Source organism: Seriola aureovittata, chromosome 17, assembly GCF_021018895.1.
Source record: "Seriola aureovittata isolate HTS-2021-v1 ecotype China chromosome 17, ASM2101889v1, whole genome shotgun sequence".
Taxonomy (NCBI): Eukaryota; Metazoa; Chordata; class Actinopteri; order Carangiformes; family Carangidae; genus Seriola; species Seriola aureovittata.
The window spans coordinates 13621926-13648644 of NC_079380.1; the positions used below are offsets into that span (position 1 = coordinate 13621926).

The window sequence follows — 26719 nt, forward strand, 5'->3', positions numbered from 1 at the left end:
AAGGGTTTCTATGCCGTTCCAGAATTGATATACTGTTACTATAGAGTTATTATAGGGTTGTTAAACCTTATTGGAAATATTGGCGTGTACTTGCAGCTCATTTCAATTTCAGAGATGGATGTTGATTCATTCAAGTGTTACTGAATCAGTTTTTCAAAAGGTGATTAAGGAGCAATAGAAGAAACCCCCTAAAGCGCACCTTACGCCATTTTAAATCTCAAGTGCAACTTTGCCGTGACCACATTCAATGAACTAAAGATAAACAACTCTGTTTGGTAAATATGTTTCTCTTAGGTTTTGTAACTCTGCGGTTTAGCAGTGATGTGTAAAGACCCACAGCTGCAGCATAGGTCATGTCTAGACCTGCTGGTGTTTCCATCCTCCAGGTGGGAAGGAGAGGGTCAAAGGTGACTGAATGAGGTGAGGGTGTGGTGCAACCTCTGATCCCTGACATTTGGGTTCTACATCAGCAATTGAGGCCAAGGAGGTATAAACAAAGTTGGCACATTTCGAGCAGGTTTATGCACACAATAGTCTGTGAATAATCGGATTTAGGTGATCAAAGCATTTCCACTCTTCAAAGTAAAGCGATTGGGGTGCAGTTTTTCCTTAACAGCCAGATTTACATGGATTCATATCAAAGTCAGACGAAATTAGTCAGAGAAGGAGGCGATGCAGCAAGTTTCAAACCAAACTATACAGACAGTTAGACGAAGGTTATACAGGTTAGTATCCAGTTATTTCTATGTTGGTAGGTGATATTGGAGGAGACACAAGAAAACAGGCCTAAAAATGGTCTCTCCTTTACTCCCACTTCTGTTGTTGCTGACGTTTCTTGAGGGAATAGCCGCAAGTGACCCCACCTCCGCTGACACATCCACACCCGAGCCACAGCCCCCACGTACACCCTCCACCCCTCACCCCCTGATGGATCACTCAACACACAAACAACACACACAGCTGAGAGATTTTTTTTTTTCCTGCCTCTGTCCTCCTCAGCCAGCCGCCTCCTCAGACAGGAAACCTCAGTTTCCACTCCTCCTCCTCCTATGGGCCTCTCATTCCCTCTTTCTCTTTATCCCTGTGTTCTTTGCTTTTGTTTTCACTCATCGTCACTGCTCTGCTTCCTTTTTCAATTTATTATTCTCGTTTCTCTTATTTCTTCTCCCATCTCATTCTTCTCTCACCAACTACTGCAGCCCTTCCTTGTTTCAATGGTATATTACTTGCCAAATTATTTCATGTATTCACACCATTTTTTTTACATTCATTAACATAATAAGGCTAAAGAAAAGTTTGAGTAACTCAGTTTTCTGTCATTGTCAATCTAAACTTCCCTCCTTCCTTCTCCCCCTGTTGCAAAAAAGGCACATAGGATCGTTCACAGGATTATGTAATAGCAGCATGCATGGTGCCACTGGGGAAGGGCTATTGAGGAAAAAGACAGTTGTTGGAATGGAGTCAGCGGCTGCAATACGAAGACATGTGCGTTCACGTGCTAAAACACAGGGCAAAATAAGCAAAAGGAGATTCAGGAGATTAAAAAGAGAACAGGAATGTATCGGTAATAAACTCAAGAGACTGTGAGTGTGCAAAATTAAGAGATAGAGATGGAGGAGGGAAAGGGAGAAATCTGAGACGACACATGGAGCAGGGCAGAAAGGAGTGAGTGAAGGAAGGAAGCAAAGAAAAAAAGGGAGGAATAGATGGAGGGAAGGAGTGCAACAGGAAGCTTCTCAGCGAGCTACCGATGGCCTCCAGCCAAAGTGTTCAGACACTGAGGAATTCCATGCAGAGGGCAGGGAGGGAGGCACAGAACCAGGAGGGCGGGTCGCACTTGTGGTTTGTTGTCAGAGGGGACAGCTACATGAGAAAGGACGGGCACACGCTTAAAGCAATACTTCTTTGTGGTCGAACGTAACATTTTTGTTAGGATGAAAAACTTTGGGATGAACAGTCCGATTTCCAGCAGCCACTACACTACTCTGTTTAACTGATGAGTCAGTCTACAGAAAGTCAGCTGGCAACTATTTTGATAATCAAGTAATTATTTAGATCTGGTTTCAAACAAAAAATGCCAAACATTACATGACTGAAGTGTCTCAAATGTGAAGATTTGCTGATTTTCTGTGTTTTGCATCATTATAAGTTCAATCTATTCAGCTTTTGGACTGTTTGTTGGCTAAAATAAGGCATCTGAAGCTTTATATTGACACTTTATAAACCAAAGGATTAAGTGAGACAATATGTTTCAGTTTTATCAATAGCCTAATGAAAAACATTAGTTGCTGCAACATATCAGTAATTTATTGTGATGTTATAATGAATTGAACATTAGGGGGTCATTGTCAGTGTTACATATATTTAATTTGAGACAAAACGCCAGACTCTATGGCTACGTCCACACTTAAACGTTTTCATTTTCAACCGGCGTTTTAAAACGAAAACAGGAATCTCCATGTAGACGAGCATTTTAGCTCCATATAAAAAATAATCTCCGTCCATACTAACACGCCTGAAAACGCATATCGCATGACCGTTTATGTCCACTGGTTATGTGCGTGCCACTGTAAACAGGAAGCAGATTGTCTACTCTTCAATTGGTTGCTTAGTTGCAGAGAATACCACCGAAAAGTAAGACCAGAGTTTTCTTTGCTTGCACCGACGACGAGGTGGAGCTATAAGGCGTTCATGGAAGCGGAAAAAAAAAAATAGAATGGGAGTCATTGTTTTCAACCGGAAAAGGGTCATGTGATGGGAGCGCGACAAATCAGGGAAGGATAAATCGTGACTGATAAAAACCCAAACAGGGAGTTTTCAAATGGGGCCAGCAGCATTTATAATATAGCATATAGTGTAGAGTAGTATGGACGCTCTGTGTAAACGGAACAAAAGCGATGTGTTCAAAAACTAAAACTTATTAGTGTGGATGTTGCAAGCAGAACCGCAATTCCACTTATTCTGCCATATAGTGAGATTAGGCCACGAATGATCTATAAAAAGCCATCTGACTGAGATTTCACATTGTGTCAGTAAGCCTTATGTCCTGCTAAACCCGGGATTATCGCACGACACAATGACCTGACTTGACTCATGATGGATGGATGGTTGTGGATGAACGGGTGGATGGACGGATGAAAGGTCAGGTTTCGGGGCGGGGAGTATGCATTATCAATCAGTACGAATTGCTTTCCTTTTGTGTTCGACCGCATCTGTACACTTGTATCAACATCGAACACAGGCGACAAATGTATGCAAAACTCTTGAAATTTGTTTTTCATCTTGTAATTCATTAGAAGAGGACTAAGTGTGCCTCAGGGTGGGAATATCATTGGAAAATCAGTTCTGCAATGAAGGCTAATAAAATAAATGAAAAGAGAAGAGGCAGGTACAGGGGGAGTGAGAAGCTGCACATTGGCATGAGGCTAGGAAACTTCCCCCCCAACCCAATGTCAATCCCTAGTAGCTGCTACATGACACACACATTACATGATTGAAGGCCCACGTGTAGCGACATGTGTTTTGAGATACTGGTTAGTTTTTCTCCCACCTACTCCCATTCAAAATCATGCTACATACGCTTTCAATCAACTAAAATAGTTTTAATCTATACTGTAGTATCAGGACAGCAATCAGTGGTAAACACATAATCCTCCTGGGGCGATGACTCAGTAGTGTTTAAGCAGTAAACCTCCCCTACACTAACGCTTAAGGCTCTTCACACAACAGTACTGTGGGCTTTGAAGAGTGGTGAGTAATCTTACAATAACGTGGGGCATTTCACAACATAGCAGTTTCATAGCGCAGCAAAGGGGCGGCGGGAACCAATGAACGCAGCAGGAGGCCTGCCACCATCCGAGAAGAGAAGAGAAGAGAAGAGAAGAGAAGAGAAGAGAAGAGAAGAGAAGAGAAGAGAAGAGAAGAGAAGAGAAGAGAAGAGAAGTATGTGTTTGTCTATGCACTCAGGAGATTTGATCGACATCCCCACCCTGGCTCACTTTGGCCTCCCACTAACTCTGCTGGGCCTCTTTACCTCCTGCAGTCCTCCTCTCTCATCTTTTCTCTACCATACTTCCATACAAACAAGAGCTTGCCTGATCTCCCTCTGCTCTATTCCCTCTCGACTTCCTCCTCACTTCCTCAGGCTATATCCCCATCGTCTGTCATCACTCTCTCCTCTTCCTCTCCTTCATCGACCCCTCTCATGTCTCTCTCTCTTTGCTGTCCCCCCCCCCACCCCACCCCACCCCCACCCGCTTTTCAGTCCATTCCTGTGGCCTCTCCCCACAGGCAGTGATGCAATCCTCCGACTCCTGCGCGCAATCACAGGGTCTGGAGTCGGCTTGCCAGCCAAGCAGGGGCGTCACCACACCACGCTCAGTAGGAAAGCAACAGGAGAGGAAAGAAGGGAGGTGGGGGGGAAGAGAGAGAGAGAGAGAGAGAGAGAGAGAAAAGAAGAAATTAAGCCAAAGAGAGAGGGAGGAAAAACAGTCTGAGGCTGTCAGAGTTGGTGGTGGGCGATAGAGGAAAAAGTACTGCGATAAAACTTAACAGCCCTGTTTTACAGTTTGTTCATATTCACAATTAAACTTGGGGTAAACATGTTTTTTGTTTTGTGTTCATGTGGTATGGTGTGATTTTGTCTTTAAGGATCTTTTGAATGAATTTGATTGTGGATGATCAAACGGCACAACAGCCCGGCTCCCTGTCCTCTCATCAGCCCACTGACCAGCTGTGTCTGTTTTGCTGGGGTTGCTGGATAGGGTCTGTGTTTCGGAAGTGACGGCTCTTTGCTACTCCCACACTAAATGCTGTCATTCCAGCTGACTCACACAGCTAGACTTGAGGTATGAAATTCTACTGATATTTGGAGAGGTGTAACTTTGTCAGAACTGGGAGGTTAACGCTCGCTCTGGAGTTACGCTTCCAAACAAAAACATCCTTTTTTTCCCGTGTGTCCTTGCTGGGGCAGTGCAGATGACATGTGTTAACACTGCATGTGTATAATGGATATGCGGTGGTATGCTAATCACACACACACACACACACACTTTCACCTCTCTGAGGAGAGGCAGACCTCCCCTGAAGGCAGCAGAAATGAGAACAAGGTCAGGTTAGGAATGCAAAGCACTGGCACCTGCCTAAATCTTTAAAATACCAGGTTCTCTCAGCACACATACACACACACAGACACACAGACACACACACACACACACACACACACACACACACACACACGCGCGCACACAAACTAAAGGCCACTGCTGGCCACTCCTCAAAATCCAGGTCAGAGTTTAAGACTTAAGAGAAATGACTTCATTTCAAAACAAAAGAGAGAGGTGTGTACACTAATACTTGCGTCCGAATCAAAGTATATTACTAAATAAGCAGCATAGCTTCAAGCTCATTTTGAGTGCATAAAGCAGCTGTGTCTGTATTCTGTATTCCCTCACTGGTAAAAACCCAGCACCAGTTCTAAGCCACTGGGTAGGAGGGAATGGGAGGAGGTCCAGAAATCTCTCTTTCTCTCTTCTTCTCTCCCACACAGTTAACAGCAGGCTGAGGGCAGATTAATAGGGGTGACATGCGTATGGAAACTGTGGTACGATAAGCAGCAAACCCAGGCTATATTTCAGCACCGGTTTGCTGGGCCAATGTGGTCTGTCCTTCCAATGACAGCCTCAAGGATCAGGGTAAGAAGTATGGGGCCACACAGTACAAGCACACATAAACACACTGACTGTACAGCCTTTGTGTACAACCATACAGACATGGATACGTGTACAAACACACACACACACACACACACACACACACACACACACACACACACACACACACACACACACACACACTAGTGTGCAGCATGCTGGCTGTGTGTTGTGGAGTTCAGACCAGTTCAGAGCGTTGTGGTACTGCTCCAGCTATGGGAGGGGTGTGCCTGTCTCACAGTCATTTCCTGGATGGGGATATTATGGCACCACACACATGAGAAACAAACCCCTTTCCCCTTTACACACTGACCCCAGCCACTTGCATTTGCTTGCAACTCAATAAGCCAACAGTGCATAGTGAACTCCCTGGGAAGCAAGTCTTCTTATTCAATAGCCAGGGTAATACGATCCCAACAACAGCTTTATGCAACACAGCCACTGGCAGGCTGGGGGTAAGGCGTGGGGTGGGCTGGTGGGTGCTCTCTTTATTGCTGTGTGGCGTTGTTGCTGAGGCCTGTCGGACACGTCTGCCATGTCGTAACTTTTCTAGCTCTTAATGCCAGAATTGCTGGAAGGCCACTCCCTGTCCCTGGAGAAGGCCGGGTGACACCTATGCACCCGCCATGCTACATAGGACATACAAGGCACACCAGAACCAGATGTGCTCTGTGACAGAAAGTGCCTCCATTAGTGTCTGCTTGTTAGCATGTGAGTCTATATGTGTGTGCAAGTGTGTTTATGTAGAGAGAGGAGGAACAGGGCAGGGGCTCAGCTTCCAAAACCAAAGCATATTGAAAGGAGAAGAAAACAGGAAGAGGGAGAAATACAAAACAGCAGAGAGCAATTAGCAGATGAAGTGACGTGATGTGTGTGTGTGTTGGGGGGGGGGGGGGGGGTTAAACACAGAAGCAGGACCATCAAGGAGCTCCTGCTTCTTTAAATTTGGGCGTCCCCCCCACCCCCACCTCCCCTCTTTAATGTCTGCTATACCTCCATTTCAACCCCTTCTGCCTCCCTCTGCAGTGATCTCACATATACATGTACACACAAAGCTTGTGTTGTCTTTTCCTTATGAGGCTGTGCCAACTTAACGGCAGCCCTGTGTTCTCCTTCCTCACATGGAGCGCCGGTTCTCTCTGAGTAACCCTCCGCCCCACGTCCCCTCCCACCACGGCTGGCAATAAGACAAGGTCAATATGACAGTCATTTCTCTCCTCTTTGCCTTTATCTCCCTCCCTCTCATTTTCTCTCTGTATTTCTGTGTTCTAGCTCAACTAAGTGACAGGCTCCACCCTACAGCTTTCATCTTTTGCGGCTCTATCCAAGAAAGAAACAGAAAAAGAGAGCAGAGAGACAGATGCAAAGGGACAGATGGAGGGCGACTGAGATGGCAACAGACAGAGTTGAGCATAATGCTGCAAAATGGAGTAGCACTAAACTCTTGATTTGAATTTGTTGGCACATCCAATTTGCGCAATCTGTTGGAAACAAGCATCAGAAAAGATCTGGAGCTGATCCCTCTTTTCATTTGGCGAAACACACCGAAGAGCGAGGGCTAATAAACGTGCTGTGGACAAATGCAATCACACAGTGTATCGGCAGCCTCGGAAAGAATGGGCCTAAGAGAGGATCTCAATTAGTGTTGAAGGTCAGGGCGATATTCATGCTCTTACACACTCTGCTGTCCTGAATCAATACTGACATTTAGAATCAATTAAGGAATAGCCAAGCTCACAATGACTGACAACACCATTTATTGAAACCTGAGCAAACAGGGGGCAACAACACTTAGAAGCAATCGGACGCAGTAAAAGAGAGAGACAGGCTGTGTTAGGAAAGTGACTGGATATTATTCAAGATGGCCACTGAAAGTCAATTATTACAACTTTTGGCGACCAAATAAAAACAGAGAGGGTACTTCATGGAAGCAGCTGAGGTCTGTATAAGTCTTTATTTCTCAAAGAGCAACCTCAAACTTAAAACATTTCCAAATTACATAAGGCTCCATCATAAGAAAAAAAACAGCCACGGTACATATGAATTAAATTAGTGCTGGCAACATGTCCACAACACCACAGAGAAGGTAAACACTTAGAGGCCAAATTTTTTCTCTCTCCCTCTCTCTTTTACTGCATGTATAAGATGGAGAATCTCTTATATAATTTATGTGTCGCTTACGAAGCTGGGGGCTCATGGAAAGTGGGAGACGAAAAATGCGAGGGAGGGACGAAGGGAGAGAGGGAACAGAAACAGAGTTTAAAGCAAGGAGGAGATGGAGTCCCAGGGAGTTGGGGATGGAGGGAGGGGGGTGGTGAAGGGGGCAAAGTCTGGAAGCTAGCTGACAGGACTGGATATGCCCAGACAGAGAGCCAGGCCCAGGCCCAGACTTGAGAGTCTTATTTGAGTCTTAGAAATGCCTCACCCGTCTCTCCCTCATCCCCTTCTCTAAAGAAAAAAAACCCACCATCAATCCCTCTCCCCTGTCTCTCCCTTCCCAGCACGTTATGCCTCACCCGTTCATACAGGCAGAGCCCCTCTTCTCCCGACTCCTCCCTTTCTTTTCTCTTCAAACAAACACACACATACATACCTCAGTCATACTGAACTGCTGTAGTGCTATTGAGGTTATACTAGACAATCCAGGGTGTTGGCCAAGCAAGTAAATAATAATACAAACCAGCTGTGTCTCCACTTAAACTGCATTGCTGTGAGCATATTACTGTACAACTCACAGCTCCCTGAACTGAGCTCCCACATATCGAAAGGGCTCCAGCTAGATCCACTTTTACTATCGTCTATAAGTAAAATATTAAGTATGTTGGTGGAAACTAATCCAAAACGGACTTTGGAAAAAAAAAGAAGAAAAGGCTTTCCTCTAACAAACCCTCACACCCTTCCACCCCCCCACCCCCCCCCCCACCCCCCACACACACACACACACCCTCTCCCTTCTCTGCCAGCTCCTTTACGTTGCTGTTATTCTTTCATGTCTTGGCTTTACTCCTATATTCTCTCTCTGACTTTTCCTCAAGTGTGCCCTGCCCCAGACATGGTCTGCGTATTGTCTGAAGGGCTCTGCGAGCTGAAATTCTCTCACGATAGAAATACTGAGCAGGGAGCGCAGAAGGAACATTAAAGAGAATGAGAAGAGGTAGGGTGGGGTACTGGCTGGAGTGAGGCACTGAATTGTCTGTGTTTACTTTGGAAATGCAGGCCTGCAGACTTGCAGCAGAGGAACTGACCCCTAAACTTCACAATGGCAGATCCTCACAGAAAGAGCAAGAGTCTTGCGCTCATTTGGGATGTCCCACACAGGTGACTTTAAAAAGAGTAGACCATATATCCCCGAGGGGCCATTTTAAACCACCCTGGGGATCCAGGAATGGTCTGCTCCAGGAGGAAACAGTGAGGCCGTGAGGTGATTAGTGGTTACAGTTTAACTGGAGAAAAATGCACGGTCCGTGAGCCCAGCCAGCCAGGGAGCAAAGCGGTATGCACTAGTCTCTTTCAGTTTGCAAGTTAGTGTGAGTCAAGCTCTGTATCCGCTTTGTCTATTGTTGATGTGAGTGTCCAGGAACCTGGCCATCATCCCGCACAGAGGTGTCACACTGTAGTGCTCAACACTACGGCCGTGTCACCTCCACTGCTGCACACATGGCAATGATTAGTGATAAAGCGATTTTGTGGGGAAAAAAAAATGTATGGCGCCGGACTGTAATGATACGAGAGTTGAGAAAGTCATTTACTATCATTTTCGAGTTTAACTTAAGTTCAGCTATTGAATCGGCTCCGTTTCTACTGAGAGTTTACTGAGTCACATTGATGTCTTCAGCGTTGTGGCTCATATGATTTACGCTGTGCAGCCAACATCGGCTGCAAAATAACCAAGAGCTTGCCAGCAACTCCAAAATTAATTACAAAGTTAAGCCGTGAAGTTAGCAACAACAGGTCATTCATTTCATATCATTCATAATAACTTAATAACATGAACACTGTAACTCATCACCAAGACAACCTTTTTTTTTTTTTTCTCAAACTGATCATGGACATCGCATTGTAAACAACATCCTCTCCCCACCTCGCTTCACTGAAGGGCCACATGGCTTCATCTGCGTACATCATGCATCTCCTGTGACATTTTCAGCCCAAACAAAGGTCAAGAGCTTGGATGTGCAACTCCATTAAACATGTCAGAGAAATGACATACCCTACTAGTGGCTGTATTTCAGCTGTTGAGCACCTCAACAATGAATCACAAATCTGTTCATCTGATTAGCATTAATTACCTCCAAGTGTAAAAGAATATATCTGTCATGGGAATCTAAAATGAAGTGGCTCTTATCCCTGTGAAGATGAATGCAAGTGTGTATCAGGTGCCTTGTTTTCGCTGCGTGTTGCCTCATTCACTGACCACTGTAATCCTCCCTCCCCTGCTGCTGAGTTGCCTTTCAGTTTGACCGTAATCCCCAGCAGCTATGGAACCCTACTGTGATATTAATTCAAACACTCTCCCAGTGTAGTTTGTACCACTTAAATTCCACCCACTTACTGGGAGCAGAGCTAGTCCTCTGAGTTTTATTTTCCCAGTGGCTACATATTTTAGTGGACCACAACAGGCCGATATCAGATGAGAGTTTCTCTGTGGTAGCATACTGCGCGATGCAAGAACCAAACTGAACACGCTTCTCCTTATATCAGATGAGGCACACTTTTATTGGTCTGGTTTAAAGCATTAAGTACAAGTGCAGTGTGAGTTCCCACCATCCCTCTACCACATGCCTCGTGGTTGCTCTCTGACGCAGGAATATGCCATTAGGGTCCACCTTTTCCACCATAAAGCAGCTGCCTTTCCCTCACAGTTTGGGACCTCAGGGGTATGATGTCACACTGTTGCGGTGTGGGGGTGAAATCTCAAAACGGGAAAACTGGGGATGGGGATGACAACCACACCTATGATTTGATTTCAGGGACTGGCATGGTGGAAAGATTTTCTGGTATATCCACTGCTGCACTAATTACAGCAGATGAAGCCAGTTGGTGTCAAACTTGTAACTCTGAGCAAAGCTCTGTGCAAGCTGTTGCTCTCCAGCAGCTGTCCAAGTATCTACATTTGGCCAAGCATGCAGTCAGGATGAGAAAATGTACAGCAAAAAAAAAAAAAAAAAGCCTGCCAACACAAACACACACATACACACACACATCCTGTGAGTGTGGAATGCCACCACAGGGATACACAGCTGGACCCCAGTGGACATCTGGCTTTACAGTGGAGCCGAGCTTTTTCTCTGCAGTGACTAAGTGAGAGAGGTGTCGCCTAAATAACCAGTGTGCCGATGGTGATAGATGCCCCCGTCTTTCTGTCAGATGGATGTTATGCTTGACCTGTGGCTGAACCGATCATCAGCTGATTGGATAAACAATGCAGCGAGCAGGCCAGGGATGTGAGGAGCACCTGTGCTCACAGTTCAGAGAGGGGTTATGGATTAAATAGCAGGGGCCTGGAATAGGGAGGGAGAAGAGGGAGTCAAAGTCCTCCTCGGCAGCCTGTGCAGCTTCTTTCACTGCTCCTCTTCCCCGCATACTTTGAGAGATGTCGAGCGGGCCCGTAGCCAGACCTCCTCCAGTCCTCATGTGCTATCTGTGTGACAGCTTCTCTCATGCATCCACACATTATATTGTTCAAACACTACCTCACAGTCACCTTGGAAATATACAGCCATTCTACTCTGATCCACAATAAAACTGAAACCCCCTGAGTGTGCCTCGATCTGCATTGTGGCCTAATGCTTTTTAATGATCAGGCCTTATTCCACTCCAGCACAGGGCTTGTTAGGTCTGCCTTGGCAGGGCTCGGCTCTTTCCCCTGGCATCTTCTGGAACAATGGGCCCATGGGAGGCAGCCAATGAGGAGAAGGTCCATCCCAATCCCAGTCCCAGTGTGCACACAATTAGGCTTAGGGACAGTGGAATTGCTTAATTGGAGGAAAATAGCTCTTTATCTAGGCCTCTCTGCCTGTGTTCATCCTTGCCCCCTGCATTACATGCTTGGCCTCAGCTAAGTTAGTATTGGTCTGAACAAAAATGATAAAATGGCAGAGATGTCACCAGTTTCAACCATCACCCAGTTTGTGAAACACAATGAAAGGTTTTTAAGCATAAATAACTCATGGTATGCTGCGTTTTCGTATCTGCTGTTGTGACCAGAAACATAGTTGGGCCTGAACTCAAAAAAACTCACTGAGCCTGAACTCAAAAACAACACTTTCTGACGTACAACTCAGTGGCATGAAATAACACTTAGTCTGTCATGTGGAAAAATATATCATAAATCCGAAAATTGACACGATTTTTAGTGGATGTTTACGTCATGTGGAGGTCTCAATTTACCCACCTTTCTATTTACATCCCTGGTTTAAGTGACCGTCAGTAGTCTGTAGACGTTGAACTCTTTATCAGATGTTGTGACAGAACATCAGAGAGCCCAATGCAAGCCTGCATCTTGCACAACAGCTGGCTGAGCCGTGATGTACGCCTCTATATAGGACAGGATTTGTGACAGTACTGCTCTAAAAATCACTCTCGGGGTTGAAGGGGGGGATGCCCATTCACAAAGGATGCAGACACGCGGAAAAGGTCGCTCCCATGTTGAATTAGGTACTGACACGGTGTCTGCGTAAATGGCACAAACGGCACGTCCGCCAAACCCGGGCTTTAGAATGACAGTGTGGGCAGTCCAGGCTGCAGGATGTCGGCGAACCGCTGGAGAGTCTCTGAAAATAGGTCACTGCCCTGTTTGAACTCGAGCAATTTTTCACATTGTTGCAGCGCTCTCAGACCAACGTGGACACACATGACAATAGACACAATGTACAGGTCTGACATGCAAGACAGGGTTGCTCCCGGCTTACCTTACAGGGAAAAACGCCGTGGATACAGCCGAGATATCTCCGACTTGGTCCCTCTCTTCCCGGTGCAAACTTCGCACGCAAAGTCCCGTGGCTCGAACGGCGTCGGTGTCAAGTGACTCCTCGTCAATGTTTCGCTTTTTCTTCGAAATATAGGATCTGACACGTCTTAAAAATATATTATTAGGTGTCTGGAGAGGCGGTCCGTTCCCAGACCATTGTCGGGATTATTTCTAAGCATGGAAAAATCAAACATAAGCTCAAACGCAGCGTATGTGACAGCTGCGCGTGTAAATAAAGACTAATCTATGGAATGACAGCCTTGTCTGTTGCCGTGGGATGATATATGCTGCATGTTATCATGCCACTGGAAACCCGTCAAAAAAGTGTAAACACCCAGATCCGTAGCCTTAACTGTTCCCGCTGAGGAAATGAAATGAAGACCACTGGTTGGGTTCTGCATCAAAAACGCATAAGTGATTTCTTCCTGAATGCAAAGCGCATCGCTCAATGGCAACGCTGGTCAAGTGGGGGGTTTCCTATGGGTGCTCGTGGTTCTCCTGGGGGGGTGGGAGGGCAGTTCAGACCACAGGGATGGCACGAAGTGGTGGGTAGAGTAGATAGGGCGGGTTGGCGACGGGGTGTGGGGTAGAGGGGGAGGATCGTCTCCTTCTCCTTCGGTGCTTTTCCAGATGCCGAGGTGGGGCTGTTTGCGTTCTTTTCTCGCAGTTATCCCCGTGTCTCTTCAGCTTTTTTTTTTTTTTTTTCTCCCTCTGAGCACTCGAGGAGACGCAGAGCGTTGATGGTAGTCTCCCCCACGACCGTCTGAAGCACACAGACAGCCGTCCGGAGCCCAGCCAGCCCGTCAGGACCAGCCCAGAGTCTGCCAGCTCAGCGCATGCTTACTGCTCCGCCCATCCACCATGGGCAGTCCCCGGCTCCTCTCCAAACTCTCCCCCTCTCCCTCTCTGTCTGTCCTCTTGGCCATCTCTCCGCCTCAGCTCCCTTCCATCAACAGGCCGTCCTGAAGGATAACACCCCTCTGTTTGTTGCCCTGCTCAGTGTTTTTCTCCTCCAGACTTTGTAGACATCTCTGTTCTCATGCTGGCCACCAGCTCGGCCTCAGCAGGCTGTCATACAAATCCAAGTGTTACATAATTCAAAGTTCAGACAGCCAATGATTTAACTATAATAACAATGTGTATCTTCCGCCCTATAAATCATTACAGTCAACTCAACACTTGCAGCCATGTGCTACCAGAAACACACAGGGCCTACAAGGACAGCGATAATAAGGACAAAACAAAAAGAAAAACAAATGCAACAATAGGAAAATTATTTAAATAAAATGAGGTCTACACATCTGTCTTCACTCACAAAACTTACAGTAGCTCCTCTCACACTTGTGCATGTGTATATTTTCATGTGCTGGAAAAAACTGCACCTCCCTGATCTTTGGGGACAGGGCACTCTTTAGAAATGTCAGGGGTGAGTTGTCAAAGAGGTTATCAGAGCTTTGACTAAAATACAAGCAATACTGCACTGTAAAATAGGCCTACTCGATTACAAGGCTATTGGTGGGTTATTATTACATATGCTTTAATGTTCTAGATAATTTTACATGCTATGAGGTAATTTGATATACAACAATAGGCCTATCTAAAAAGTAAACAGCTGTCGACTGAGTCAAAAGTACAATCATTTCCAAATAATTTCTGAAATGTAAAGGATATGAAGTGCTATACAAATACAATATGCAATTAGTGCTGAAGCAATTAGCCAATTGATCGATAAGTTGATCAAAAGAAAATTTAGTAGGAACAGGAAAAAATGTTGTATGTACACTGGCAATTTGTTCAATTTTAAAATTCAAACAGAAAACGTGATTATGTAGCTTGTTTTTTTTTAAATAATAGCAATTAAGTGTTGAGTCCAAATCACAGATCATCACACAATACCAACTTGGCTCCACACACAATTTGTTTTTTTGTTGTTGCAAGGTGTCATGAACAACATCTAAAGGTCTGGTGTGTGGTGAGCTCTGCTCTACATTCCTAAACGCTTCTTTCAGTGTGTAAAGGTTGTTCTTTTCTAACACGGTATGCCTGTGTTTGGTGTATGACATCATGATTGTTACTTTTTCAGTGTTTAACACTGATGCACCATCAGTTCAGGCAGCGACTGCTGTAAATGTGGAACTCAAAAGCATCCACACATGTGAGTCAGTTCTGATTGATATACCAATGTAAACAGTAGGTGCCAACCTCTAAAAAAAAAACCACCACCACTTACATACATGATTTTTCAAGGCAACATAACACAACCTGAGGTGCAGTGACCACTTTTCATAATGTGATGTTGCATCAGTCTCATACCTATTATATTTGTTGTAAGACATTCCTGTTTTGTCCACAGTGTGACAGTGTGTCTGTGATGCTGGGGTGCAAACTGTGCATCAGAGTACTGTCGCACTTAGCAGTGCCCTCCCCCACCCCTCCTCACCTTTTCACCATGCTACCACTAGAGGGCGTGAAGCAGCCTGGAGAGGATTTAATTACCTCAGAGCCCTCAGAGATTTTATTCAACAGTAAGAATTGATTTGCAAAGCCTTATATTTCCATTTTGTGGGAAACCACAGAGATATAATGATTCTGTATTTCTAAAAGGAAGATGAACCAGCTCACATTTACATTCTATAAAGATAAAGATTTCCTAACGCACTGTAATGCAATATGTAGCATTTCAGTCCCACGTTAATTTCAAATGAATTGCCTGCAGGTTTGCTTTATATTTAGTTAATTTGACTTGGAAGCTTTGCAAGTTAATGATGAAATACATGAAAACATGGAAAATGACATGAGTAGTGGTGACAGGGCCAAGTGGCTCACTGTAACACTATAACACTCATGCTTTCTGCTTTTATACTTTTGCAAATGTGTGCAGCCTATGCATTTTGGTGTCTCATTTGGTAAGCTATTCATGCTGTGTTCTAGATTTGATTCAGGTGCATTTTTATTGGCTACAGGCCGAAGTTTGAATCAGTGTCTGGGCTGCAGAATATTAAGACTTTATCTGTCATGAAATCAAAGTATAATCCATAGTTTTAATTGGCTGAAATGTATTCCTATGTATTGTAAACTGTACACATATCAGGCCATTTCAACAGGTAATTTAATACCAATGTGAGATCATATCCACAAGTAGTCAACGACATAGAGATTCTTTTTATTTTATTTCCTATCAAATATTTTATTTTCCTATTTAATAGTATGGGCAGTATCAGTGTTTGTGTCTATTAGGATTAAACATCATATTTGTAAATTGAATAGGCTAATATTTATTACATTTTAAGAATACAAAGTGTCCTCTAAGTTTTCTTGCAAAATACAGTCATGTAAACAGCTGTGTGAGAACCAGTAAAAGACGTCATTGTGTAAACGCCTGACAACTTAAGAGCTGCATCAGTAAGGCAGACTAACTAATAAAAGCTAACATGCACATCCGCGGTGACAAAGCGCCGCCCCCCCCATTTCCGGGTTTAAGATCAAACTCTGCTCCCGTTTTTGTGGCTTCGCTGCATGTACGCGAGGCAGCTTCTGTTGAACCAATGAAACGACGTTACTACAGTTTATCCTCCTGTCCTGTTGTACCACTGTTACACCCAAAATGGTGAGCAGCAGCATTCCCGTCGAGCCGCGTTGTGTGTCAGCCAGCAGTCTGTCCCTGAAAGCCCTCCCTGGTGCGCTGTTGCTGTGCAGCTCTGCCAACTCGTCAGCTGATCCCTCTTGTTCGCTTATCGCAGATGTTGGAGTATCCGCCCCTGTAGTAGTCCCGCTCTTTATTTGTGATGTCAAGGTGCAATACACATTCGGGTTATTGCTATGAAAATGTTTAAAATCGATTCCAGGCGTTATATGGTTATATAATTAACGCGTTAACCTTATTTTTTAAATGAATGCTTTAAATGTTTATGGGTTAAAATTATAGGCGCTCTTTATAAGAAGTAGTATCAATTTTAATGAGGCAAGAGAAAAATATTCCTGACTGATATTCAAATGATAATTACTGACTTGAAGACCCGAGGATTTCTCTAATTGAACAGTATAATGCAGGTTTAATCATAAACTGGGTTTAAATGTTTTACTGTTAATCATATTAAAGTCCACATGTGCGCTTTCTCGTCGGTGTAAATAGTCCTTTGTTTACATGCAGTCCCCTGTCTCTGCGGAAGGAGGCTTTTGGTAGTGCAGTGTGTGACTCCTACCAGCTGTTTCCCGCCTTGAAAGCCATCCGATCAGCTGCATACACACACACACACACACACGCACACGGTCATGCAGAGGGAGAAAGCAAAGGGGAGGGAGAGAGAAAGAGAGAGAGAGGTAGAGCACCACACACAACGAGGGAACCCCATCAGCTGGAAGTCGAGTAACATTACAACTCTCAGCAGCCTGAAACTACTACATTTCATAGCCGAGGGATTCATATCTTCTCTGAGGATTTAACCCGGATCACTGATTTTTTGCTCTCTAACGTCATCATTCTTCTTTTATTCTACCAAGACTGTTTGCTGTTTTTTTGAGAGGGGGGGGGGGACCAAACTGGCGAGAGGCGAGCATGGAGTATTTCATGGTACCAGCTCAGAAGGTGCCCTCCTTGCAACATTTCAGGAAAACGGAGAAAGAAGTGATTGGAGGTCTTTGTAGGTGTGTATACATACACTTCACCCAGCATGCTGTGTATTTTTATTATAACTCATCTGTTTGGAGTACACGCACTTAGCGACGGCGCCGAGGCAACATGCTTGATCTGATCTGTTATTGTGTACACGACCCACTCACGGGGAGCTGCGGGCATTTATTATCATCAAACCCTGAAATTATCTTGCGGCTGACCAAGTCGGGGCTCCGGCTCAGACCACAGCACCCTCCCCCTAATGTTATTTCGCACATTTGGCTGCGAAATCGATGTATTTTGTGGCTAACAAACATAAACCACGTGGTTCCGTGCACACCACGCTGCTACTCCGCTCCAGAGCGCATCCCCGCTCTATTTATCCTCAAATTATCTCCCAGTGTCACCTACAGATGCTGAGATTTGCATAACAAAGACAAAGGTTATGCGAGCGGGTATCTTACAGTGTGAAAGGGTCTATTTTTGCCGCACACATCAAAAGGGATGCCGATTTCGCTCAGAGCGACCTGAAGTTATTGTGGGTAGTGCGGCCATGCTTAGGGCTTGTGCTAAAAGTGATGAGGGGGTCTGGCGTTTGTTTCCTGTGTATGGCGCCTTGTTTTGGTTTGTTACCAACGTGAAAATGTACAGCTGTTGTCAAAATCGCCCCCACTCGACATGGGGATAGTTTTACTGGTGTTTCTGAGCGTCTAGTTCGCGCTATCGAGCCGCCTCCACTGCGTCTTTTTATCCCGCACCTCTGCCATGCTGCCTGCCGCATTGTTGTAATGGCGGAGGACACGAAAAGTCTGACTGCTCGGAGCACGGCGGTGGTGTCGGGCACTGTGGTGACTGACGGGGGGAGCTCTCTCGGGCTATTATAATTACATTCCCTTCAGTGTGTCCGGCAAAGGGACCATTGGCGTTCGCGGGGAGGGAGGCAGGGAGATTAAAAGTGGTGTTATTAATAAGGGGGTGTGTATGTCGCGGAAGGCCCGTCTGTACGTCCGCTGCCCGCAGCCCTGTTAGAAGAGGGAGGCGGAGGGATCTACTGCTGTTGCTGCTGCCCGTAGTGACGCGGGCAATCTGGGAAATGTAGTCCCTTTATTTTATTTTTTTTAATAAATCTTCTGAGTAAGCCTGCGGAGAACTGCTACATGAGGAAAATCTAAAATCAACCCTTATTACACCCACACTGACTTCAAATGCCTACTAAACTTAAAAGCAATGTAACTAGGACACAAAGTGCATGGAAGTGTTGCAGTTTTATCTATATTCTAATGTATAATTCATCTAATATTATTTTAGAATTAAGAAACTTAAATCAACTTAATTTTCAGGTGTGTTAATATTGTATTGACTAATAAATTAATAAGAATATAGTAAAACTGCTTACATTTTTCTTGTAGCCCCATAACTAATGGATATTGCCATTATTTATTAATACACTGATTTAGTTTGGTCTGTAAAATGTCAGAAAATAGTGAAAATTACCCATGATTATCTCCAACTTTAAATCTCCATGTGTCTTCTTTTGTAATATTTTGAATTTAAGGCAAGAGGAAGCAGCCTCTCACATTTGAGAATCTGGGCCCATTAATTTTTTGACATTTTGGCTTGAAAATGACCATCATTATCAATATACTGGAAATAATTATCTGATTTGATTCATTAATCAATTAATCAACCAATAAGTTCAGCTCTGTTCGGTTGCCTGGTTCTTAAACTCTTGTTTTAAGCTTTATCCAACTCTCAGTGGGACCCAGGCTCTCTCTCTGTAGTGGTTTGTGTTTGTGTGATATGGTGAAGTCCAGGCCCAGTTGGTCATGTTTTGGCAGTGTGTTTGCTGGCTGTGCCGCCGCAGTGTTAGTACTTGTGTGTGTTTGTGTGACTGTGTGTGTCCACACACACACTCCTTTTCTCATCTGTGTCTGCACAATTGTTCCCAGTGTTTGCACTGAGGCAGCTGAGTCAGTACAGATAAGAGCTTGGCTAGAGAGGGTCCCACAGATACTGAGCTTGATACAGGGGATGTTAGAGGAAGTTTGCCTAGAATTTCCCTTCAGCTGAATTACAGTGAATGGTATATAATGGCTTTTCCTCACAGTTTTAGGGTGGAAATATGAACAGATGTTGAGCTGCGCTTAACAGTCAGCCGGAGTTAACAGCAAAGCTACCACCAGAAATCTTTTTAACATGGGCAGTGAATAAAAGGCATCTTGTAAAATGCGCATGTACTGCTTTTAACAGGAGGAAACTTGCTCACTCCCCAGAACCTTTTCAAATCAGAGCTGGGATTGAAGAGCATACACAGTAATATTACACTTGAACATATGTAAAGGATTTCTCTCAGGTTGTTCCCTTTTAAAAGGTCGTGTGACATAATCAGTCCAGTCCTAAAGCCACATCCTGCATCTGCTAAAATACCCTTCAGCAGAGTGCAAGCAGACCAACATGGGTTTAAACTCTTGTGTTGGTGTTAAAGAATATTTTCTCTAATTCCTGCAATATCTCACTGTGTTTACCTCTGCAGGATGCACACACACAGAGGAGACGTTATTGGTGGATTTAAAGAACAAATTCACTCAGAATTCTTGTTGTTGATTGTGTTATTTTTGTATTTCATGGTGTATTCTGTTGTTTGTTGATGATGTAACATTAAATAGATCATCCAAATCTCACTTGTCTATCCAAGCAGATAATTTCATTTTTATGTGTTCAGGTTTTGAGATATGTACCTCTAACTGAAATGAATAGAAACCCAACTAGAAACTGTCTCTCTGTCTTGGTTACCTCAGTGTGACGTCAATAGTTTTTATTGGGACTATTTCTTGGATACAAAGTACTTCCAACTGGAAGGCATAAATGCTAAGAACTCCAATGACGGTAGCCTTGCAGACGGTGCATTTTCAGTAAGCGAGGATTATGTTGACAGGCAGGCCAGTGCTTAGAATTTGTTTGCTAACTTAGCCTCTAATATTTATTTCTATATACTCAGCTTTGGTGGAAAGCAACGATTTTCCACCTATCCACTGGGGGTTTTCTGTTGTCATTCTGAGAAATGAAGGAAACTGCTAACTGAAGTAGCAGTAAGAAGAAGCAGACTGAGGGAATTTGGCTCGACCCAAAGAAGCAAAGGAAGACATGCAATCAACCAAAACCTCCCCAACAAATGGATTTGGTTTAATAGTACTTGAGGATGCATTTCAACATACAATTTTATTGAATTGTTCATCTGTAGGAAAATATTACTCTTTATAAATTTTAATTAGAACAAAATTCACCATCATTATTTTCTCTTTATGTCAGACTAACTCCTTGGCCCTTTCTTATTCTCCCTTCTCCGCCAGTCTGGCCAACATTCCTCTGACCCCAGAAACAGCCCGGGACCAAGAGAGGCGAATCCGCAGAGAGATTGCCAACAGCAACGAGCGTCGGCGTATGCAGAGCATCAATGCTGGATTCCAGTCACTTAAAACACTCATCCCACACAGCGATGGAGAAAAGCTCAGCAAGGTGGGTCACCAACAGAGATTTGAACTGGTTGATGAGTTAGATGTGGCTTTAACTCACCATCATAACAGGCCTCTAACATTATTCTTATTCTGTTTTCCCCAGGCTGCCATCCTGCAACAGACCGCAGAGTACATTTTTACTTTGGAGCAGGAGAAGACGCGGCTATTGCAGCAGAACAGTCAGCTCAAACGAATCATACAAGTAAAGCATCACCGTGCCAAACCGTAAACTGTTTACAAAGCTGTTATTAGGCTTTTCTTGTCTTTCTGTGTCATCCATTTTAGTATTGATCTAAACCAGATTTCCAATTTCTGTTTGCTCTCCCTAGGAGTTAAGTGGCTCCTCCCCGAAAAGGAGGCGTGCAGAGGAGAAGGATGAAGGGATTGGTTCGCCAGACATCCTGGAGGAGGAGAAGACCGAAGATTTGCGGAGGGAGATGATCGAGCTGAGGCAGCAGCTGGAGAAAGAGCGGTCAGTCAGGATGATGCTGGAAGATCAGGTAAGGAACAACATGTGGCACAATTTTTTTTTTAGGCTGAAATTATGTCCAGGCAAACCCGATTTACAAGTAATTTTTTAACATACAACTAACACTTTTATCTCTCGCTCTGTTTGTCAGATGCGTTCCCTGGATGCGCAGTTGTACCCAGAGAAACTGAAAGCGATCGCACAGCAGGTCCAGGAGCAGCAGGCCCCGCCACAGAGCCTTGTTCGTCTGCAGCAGCACAAGCAGCTGGAGAGGGACCTCACTCCAGCTCACAGCCCACAGGTTTGAAACATTTGCATACGAGTCTGACTCACGCATAAACAGAAGAATCCTTTTGAGAATCATGCTTGTGGTGATGAATTTCACTTTTGTGTAATTGGTTAACTTCACACATTTCATGCCTAAAGAGAAATGGATCTTTTTAGAGCTACATTAAACACATGTTTTGCCCAGTATATTTGGAAAACCAGTGTTTATTTTAGGCTCTATTATCCTAAACTCATGTCTTTAAAACGCATGCACATCCATCCAATCTCACAATGTACTTTAGATTTCACGCTGACATAGTTGTACATGACAGTCCCCTTCGTGTCCTGAATTAGAGCTGTCGACAGCTAAGGCACATTTACAGTGTGTTAAATGAGCAGCTCGCACATCTTTCTGCCTGTGCCCATCTCCTGCCCTGACAGCCACAGTATCCTGTTTCTGCAGGCTAACCCGAACTGAACACGATGCCAAATCAATCGGTGTGTGCTGTCTGTCCATCCCAAGCTGGTGGCAGCTGGGCGTTGGTGGTGAACACTGATTGATACACGCTGGTTTAGGCATGTGACACTCCCCGAGCAGAGCTGAGTGATATGACCTCAAATCAATATCAGTGTAATCTGATGAATTCACCCCACAAACAACAAATTACTGGAAATAAAATGAACTCATTCAAATATATCTTTTGTACTATCATTATGGCTCCATGACAGCTAACAGACTGTTTTACATGATCTGCTTTAATATCACGGTTTAACTTTTGCTGAACATAAAGGACATTTACAAGCATCATATTGGCAACAAAACAATAATGAACTAATTTAGATTTATATAGCCAGCTGGACATCATTGGGCGGCCTTTTGATTTGGGCTAAGGGTGTTAAAAGGTTAAAGTTCGTTTTTTTTGCGTGCGTGTACCACAATGGGGTGGAGTACTCCATCTTGGTCATGCTCATTCTGATCTAAAGCTCCACCTGTTGTGGTGTGGTGGCACGTTCATGAGAAATCTGAACAACCCTCACTTGTGCCATTTCAGGTAAAAACAACCACTTTTCCAATAACCTTGTTTTTTTTAGAGGCAACTCATAACACACAGTGAGAAGCTTTCCCCAAACAGAAGGGTGATGAAATTCAGCTTGATGAGAGATTCCCAACATCTGGCCTGGTTAATATTATGTATGCTGTCCAGCTGTGTTCCCAGTTATTTGTGTATTAGTGCACAGTGTATATGTATATGCACTGTCTTAACTTGTTTCTATTTGTATAGATTATATATTTTTGAATTGTGTGCAGATTTATAATATGTTCATTTACTTCACTTGTTATCACAGTGACATGGTGACATGAACAGAATGTATAATCAGTGTTTATTTCTCTTAGGTGTTGGCCCCGGCAACCCCTCCTGCACCTACACACCATGCTACGGTCATCGTCCCTGCACCTGTCCAGCCCGCTCAATCCCATCACGTCACCGTGGTAACCATGGGCCCGACATCAGTTATCAATACAGTGTCCACATCTCGACAGAACCTGGACACCATTGTTCAAGTAAGACGCAAATACAAGGACGTCAAAAGCAGAGTCATGAACCATTTCTTGTTGAAAAGGTTGGTAGATGTGAACACTAGAGGGGGCTATTGTCACTCACATCACGTATGTCCCTCCTCCTTCCTCTAGGCAATCCAGCACATTGAGGGCACCCAGGGGAAGGGTTGTGTCGGCGAGGAAGAGCAGCGAAGGGCAGTCATCGTCACTTCAGGTCGCATCCTCTCCGACGCGGCGGGTTCAGACACCGCCTCAAACAGCGACGGGCCTGACGACTGTTCACTTCCCTGAGTTCATCCCACGGCGTCTCATGCGTACACTTAACACGCATACACAGAAAAGGCCCGCGCAGACCAGGGCTATGGGAGGCTTCAAACCCACAGCACTCTTGCTCAGTGGACATTAATTGGGCTGGTAGACAGATTGAAGCACTCGTCTTTTTTCTTCCTTTTTTTTTTTTTTTTTTTTTTTTTAATTTTATTTTTTAATACACACTCTTACATGTTGTACCGTTATAGGCAGCCCAGATAGGTTAACACTTAGACACTCATACATACAGTTTCTTCTGCGTCTTTTCTCTGCTTATCTCTAGCCCCCTGCTATCTCACTTAAACACAAACTCATGTTCATTAATCTGTAGAAAGGTTATTAGAGCAACTACTTCACTGACTGATCTATAAATGCTCTGTCATACGGGATACTAGAATTTCGAATGTTTGCGAAACATCTCCATCAACCGCCGGGATTGTTTGTCTCTTTATTCGGCCCCGAAGCCATGTGACTTATCTGCGAAACAGGAGACAAGACAGGAGTCAATGAAGAGCCCAGCAGTGTAGCGTCATCACCACCCAAGACCAGAGCATTTCTGCTAAGATGAACATCCTTTAAACCTTCTCATCCTGACCCATCTGAGCTGTTTGGAGAGACACTGTGAGCTTACAAAACTGTCTCAAAGTTACACCTTTTCAGGCTTCTGGGTGAAAGATTGTATCGTTTTACTCTTGTGAAGTCTACCTTTTCATGTTCGGTTTCTCTAAGGCTCCCACAGCCAGCAAGTTAAAGTGATTGTACTGGAAAAACACGAAAAAGCACCACGCTGACTGCAATTTAAAAGCTATTGTCATGGCTGGCCAGTGCGCTTACTGGTTCACAACTCTATTTGTTTGTTATCATTTTTACTGGGCTGGGTTCCCAGTAATCCCACATATGTATTTGGCATGTTTTTCATTTTACTCATGGCCTAAAAAAAAAAAAAAAAGACAAAAAAAAGAAAAGAAAATCAGTGCTTTGACATACCTTCCCTTGTTGAATACAAAAGCACCTAGCTTGTTAAATAAGCTAATTTGTGGGCACTCCTCAGTGATTTCCACTGTTGTGTGTGTGTGTGTGTGTGTGTGTGTGTGTGTGTGTGTGTGTGTGTGTGTGTGTGTGTGTGTGTGTGTGTGTGTGTGTGTGTGTGTGTGTGTGTGTGTGTGTGTGTGTGTGTGTGTATATGTATGTGTATGTGTGTGTGTCCCTTTTAGCCTTTTCAATCAGCATGGCGTTAGTGGTTCCCCAGACTCTGGCAGTCTGCAACAACGCCACTTTTGCCTTGAAATTAAGGCACACGCGCGTGTGTGTGTGTGTTTTGTGCATAACATTCACACATACAAATATGACTGACATACAATCACTTGTTTGCTAAATCATAAGGGCTGGTTTTATTTAGCCCTTATCAGTGTAGTTTCTTGTCCAAATGTTAGGACATCTATCCAAGCAGAGTATGCTTCAAATATGGAAATATGGAGGAAAATGCCCAGTGAAATTGTTTGAATGTGCCATGGAGGTGACTGGGTCAACCACACATGCTCTATGCATTTCCTTACATAGATCATTTGTCCTTTTGTGCGCTTTTTGTCTAGTGTACCACACTATTTTCATATTTCAGCTTAGATCTAAATGTGTTCTTTGCCTGGAACTGTTGGTTGACAGATTGACATATAAGACGTAGCTGAGAGAGGCAACAACTTGCCTTACTAATAGCCTGTGGGTGCAGGGAGGCACTGTGAAGCCAGCCTTAACACAGCCCTGGGGTCTGAGAGACGTACCTGAACACTTGATCTGGGCCTTTCGGTGGCCACTGGAATCCCTCTGGTTTTCACTTTGCCTTTCCAAAGAGGCTTGTTAACTCCCAGGGTGTGTTAGCATATATATTCACAGTTTATTTTGTCTATTCTACTTATGTTTGTTTTATTGTGTTTGCCTCAAAAATGAACAGGTTGCTGGTATAATAATTACATTTAAGCGCTCCAGATAACCCCCCCCCCCCAAAATGTTTCTGAATACTTACTTCTGGTAGGATTTGCATGTAGATTTGCAACTGTTTTGGCCCCATTGTGTGCACTATTATCATCACATGTGTGGATAAAAATTCCACAATGAAATGTTGACATTCCATGACATTTTACTCAGTTTTTCACATCAGGTGACTTTTCAAATGTTAAACCTGATATATTAGAGATTAGTTACATTTAGGGCTTTTAACAAATCACTGCTATTTTACAATTGCATTTAGTAGAATCCCCTGCACCAACATATAGATGGAGCTTTGAATTGCAGGACAGATAGACTTCATCTATCATGACTTATGTCATGGAATTGCCCTTTAATAAAATATTGATGTCAGCTCCACTGAAATTAGTTAAATATAATCATGGGACATTTTCCCAGTACTTATCATTAAAGGAAGGGGATTCCTGGATATTGAAAACATTGTTTGAATGCTCTGCTCTTTGTAGAGCCCTGACTTTTTCCTCTGAGTATCTGCATTTGAGAGTCATCTGCTGAATCCCAGAGCTGTTTTCTTTTCCATCTGTGTTTTGCACTCTTTTCTGTGTCTTAGGAAACGTAACGTGGACATATCAGATTGTCAGATAAGTGGGATGGGCCCGGGATCATTTAATGGCGTCAAGATTACAAAGCACTTACTGTACTATACTGGAGTCTGCCTCTTTGTTTCGTAAAAAGGGGCATTTCTTCAGCTGAAGCTCTTGAGGTTATGAGTAAAAGCCGCACAGCTGTGTATCCCCCTTTCCTTCCATGTCCAGTTCTCTTAACTTGACCTGTTTGTCCCTCGCATCCTTTTTATTTTTTTTTTTGTTCTTTTGCAATCTTTTATGCTGTTTTTGTTTATCTATCGTCAGTATCTCTTGTCGCCCTTCACATTTTGCAACTCCCTCCTCTCCCTCTCTTTTTGTGTATCCTCTGTACCTTTTTATGTTAGACCTGTCGGTGCATATGGTCATCAAGAAGCTATTTTTTTTTTTTCTTTTGTTTTGTTTTTTAAGAGAAATGTTTTGGGGATAAAGAGGCTTGTGCCTTTGTAAAGACAGAATAATAAAGTTTGTACTTTGTTTTTTACACATTGGGTTCTATGTGTGTTTCTTTTCTGTTTTTGTTTCTTCAAAACGAGGACTAAATATTGACTATTTAAACATCTGAGAAGCGTAGTACTAATAATGGCATAACCAACTGAATTAGTCCCCCCCCCCCCCCCAGATCTGGTTGGCTGTCACTCAAGCAGTACAGTTGATGCACAAGTGTCTACTCCTGATTGGTGGATGAGACTTTGAAGC

The 26719-nt window shown here is 43.9% G+C and overlaps 2 protein-coding genes across 5 annotated transcripts in view; one reads left to right on the plus strand and one right to left on the minus strand.

Moving 5' to 3' along the window:
* Positions 1-13819, minus strand: part of glis2b (GLIS family zinc finger 2b) — a 28475-nt gene extending 14656 nt beyond the window's left edge. The window contains exon 1 of one of the 3 annotated variants that reach the window (XM_056401063.1): positions 12628-13819. The gene's annotated coding sequence lies outside the window, so the exon portion shown is untranslated. Of the gene's footprint in view, positions 1-12622 lie in introns of all 3 variants that reach the window. The other 2 variants (XM_056401064.1, XM_056401062.1) reach the window with 2 other exon arrangements.
* Positions 13820-16967: 3148 nt separating this feature from the next.
* Positions 16968-26506, plus strand: tfap4 (transcription factor AP-4 (activating enhancer binding protein 4)). Of its 2 annotated transcripts, none has more exons than XM_056402524.1 (7): positions 16968-17325; positions 20644-20809; positions 20912-21010; positions 21138-21308; positions 21429-21578; positions 22941-23108; positions 23238-26506. In XM_056402524.1, exons 1-7 carry the CDS (start codon positions 17237-17239, stop codon positions 23394-23396), a joined length of 1002 nt encoding a protein of 333 aa, XP_056258499.1. In that variant the 5' UTR covers positions 16968-17236; the 3' UTR covers positions 23397-26506. The 2 variants fall into 2 exon arrangements, with proteins under 2 accessions (XP_056258499.1, XP_056258500.1); XM_056402525.1 differs by lacking the exon at positions 16968-17325 and adding an exon at positions 20304-20530.
* Positions 26507-26719: the final 213 nt, after the last annotated feature.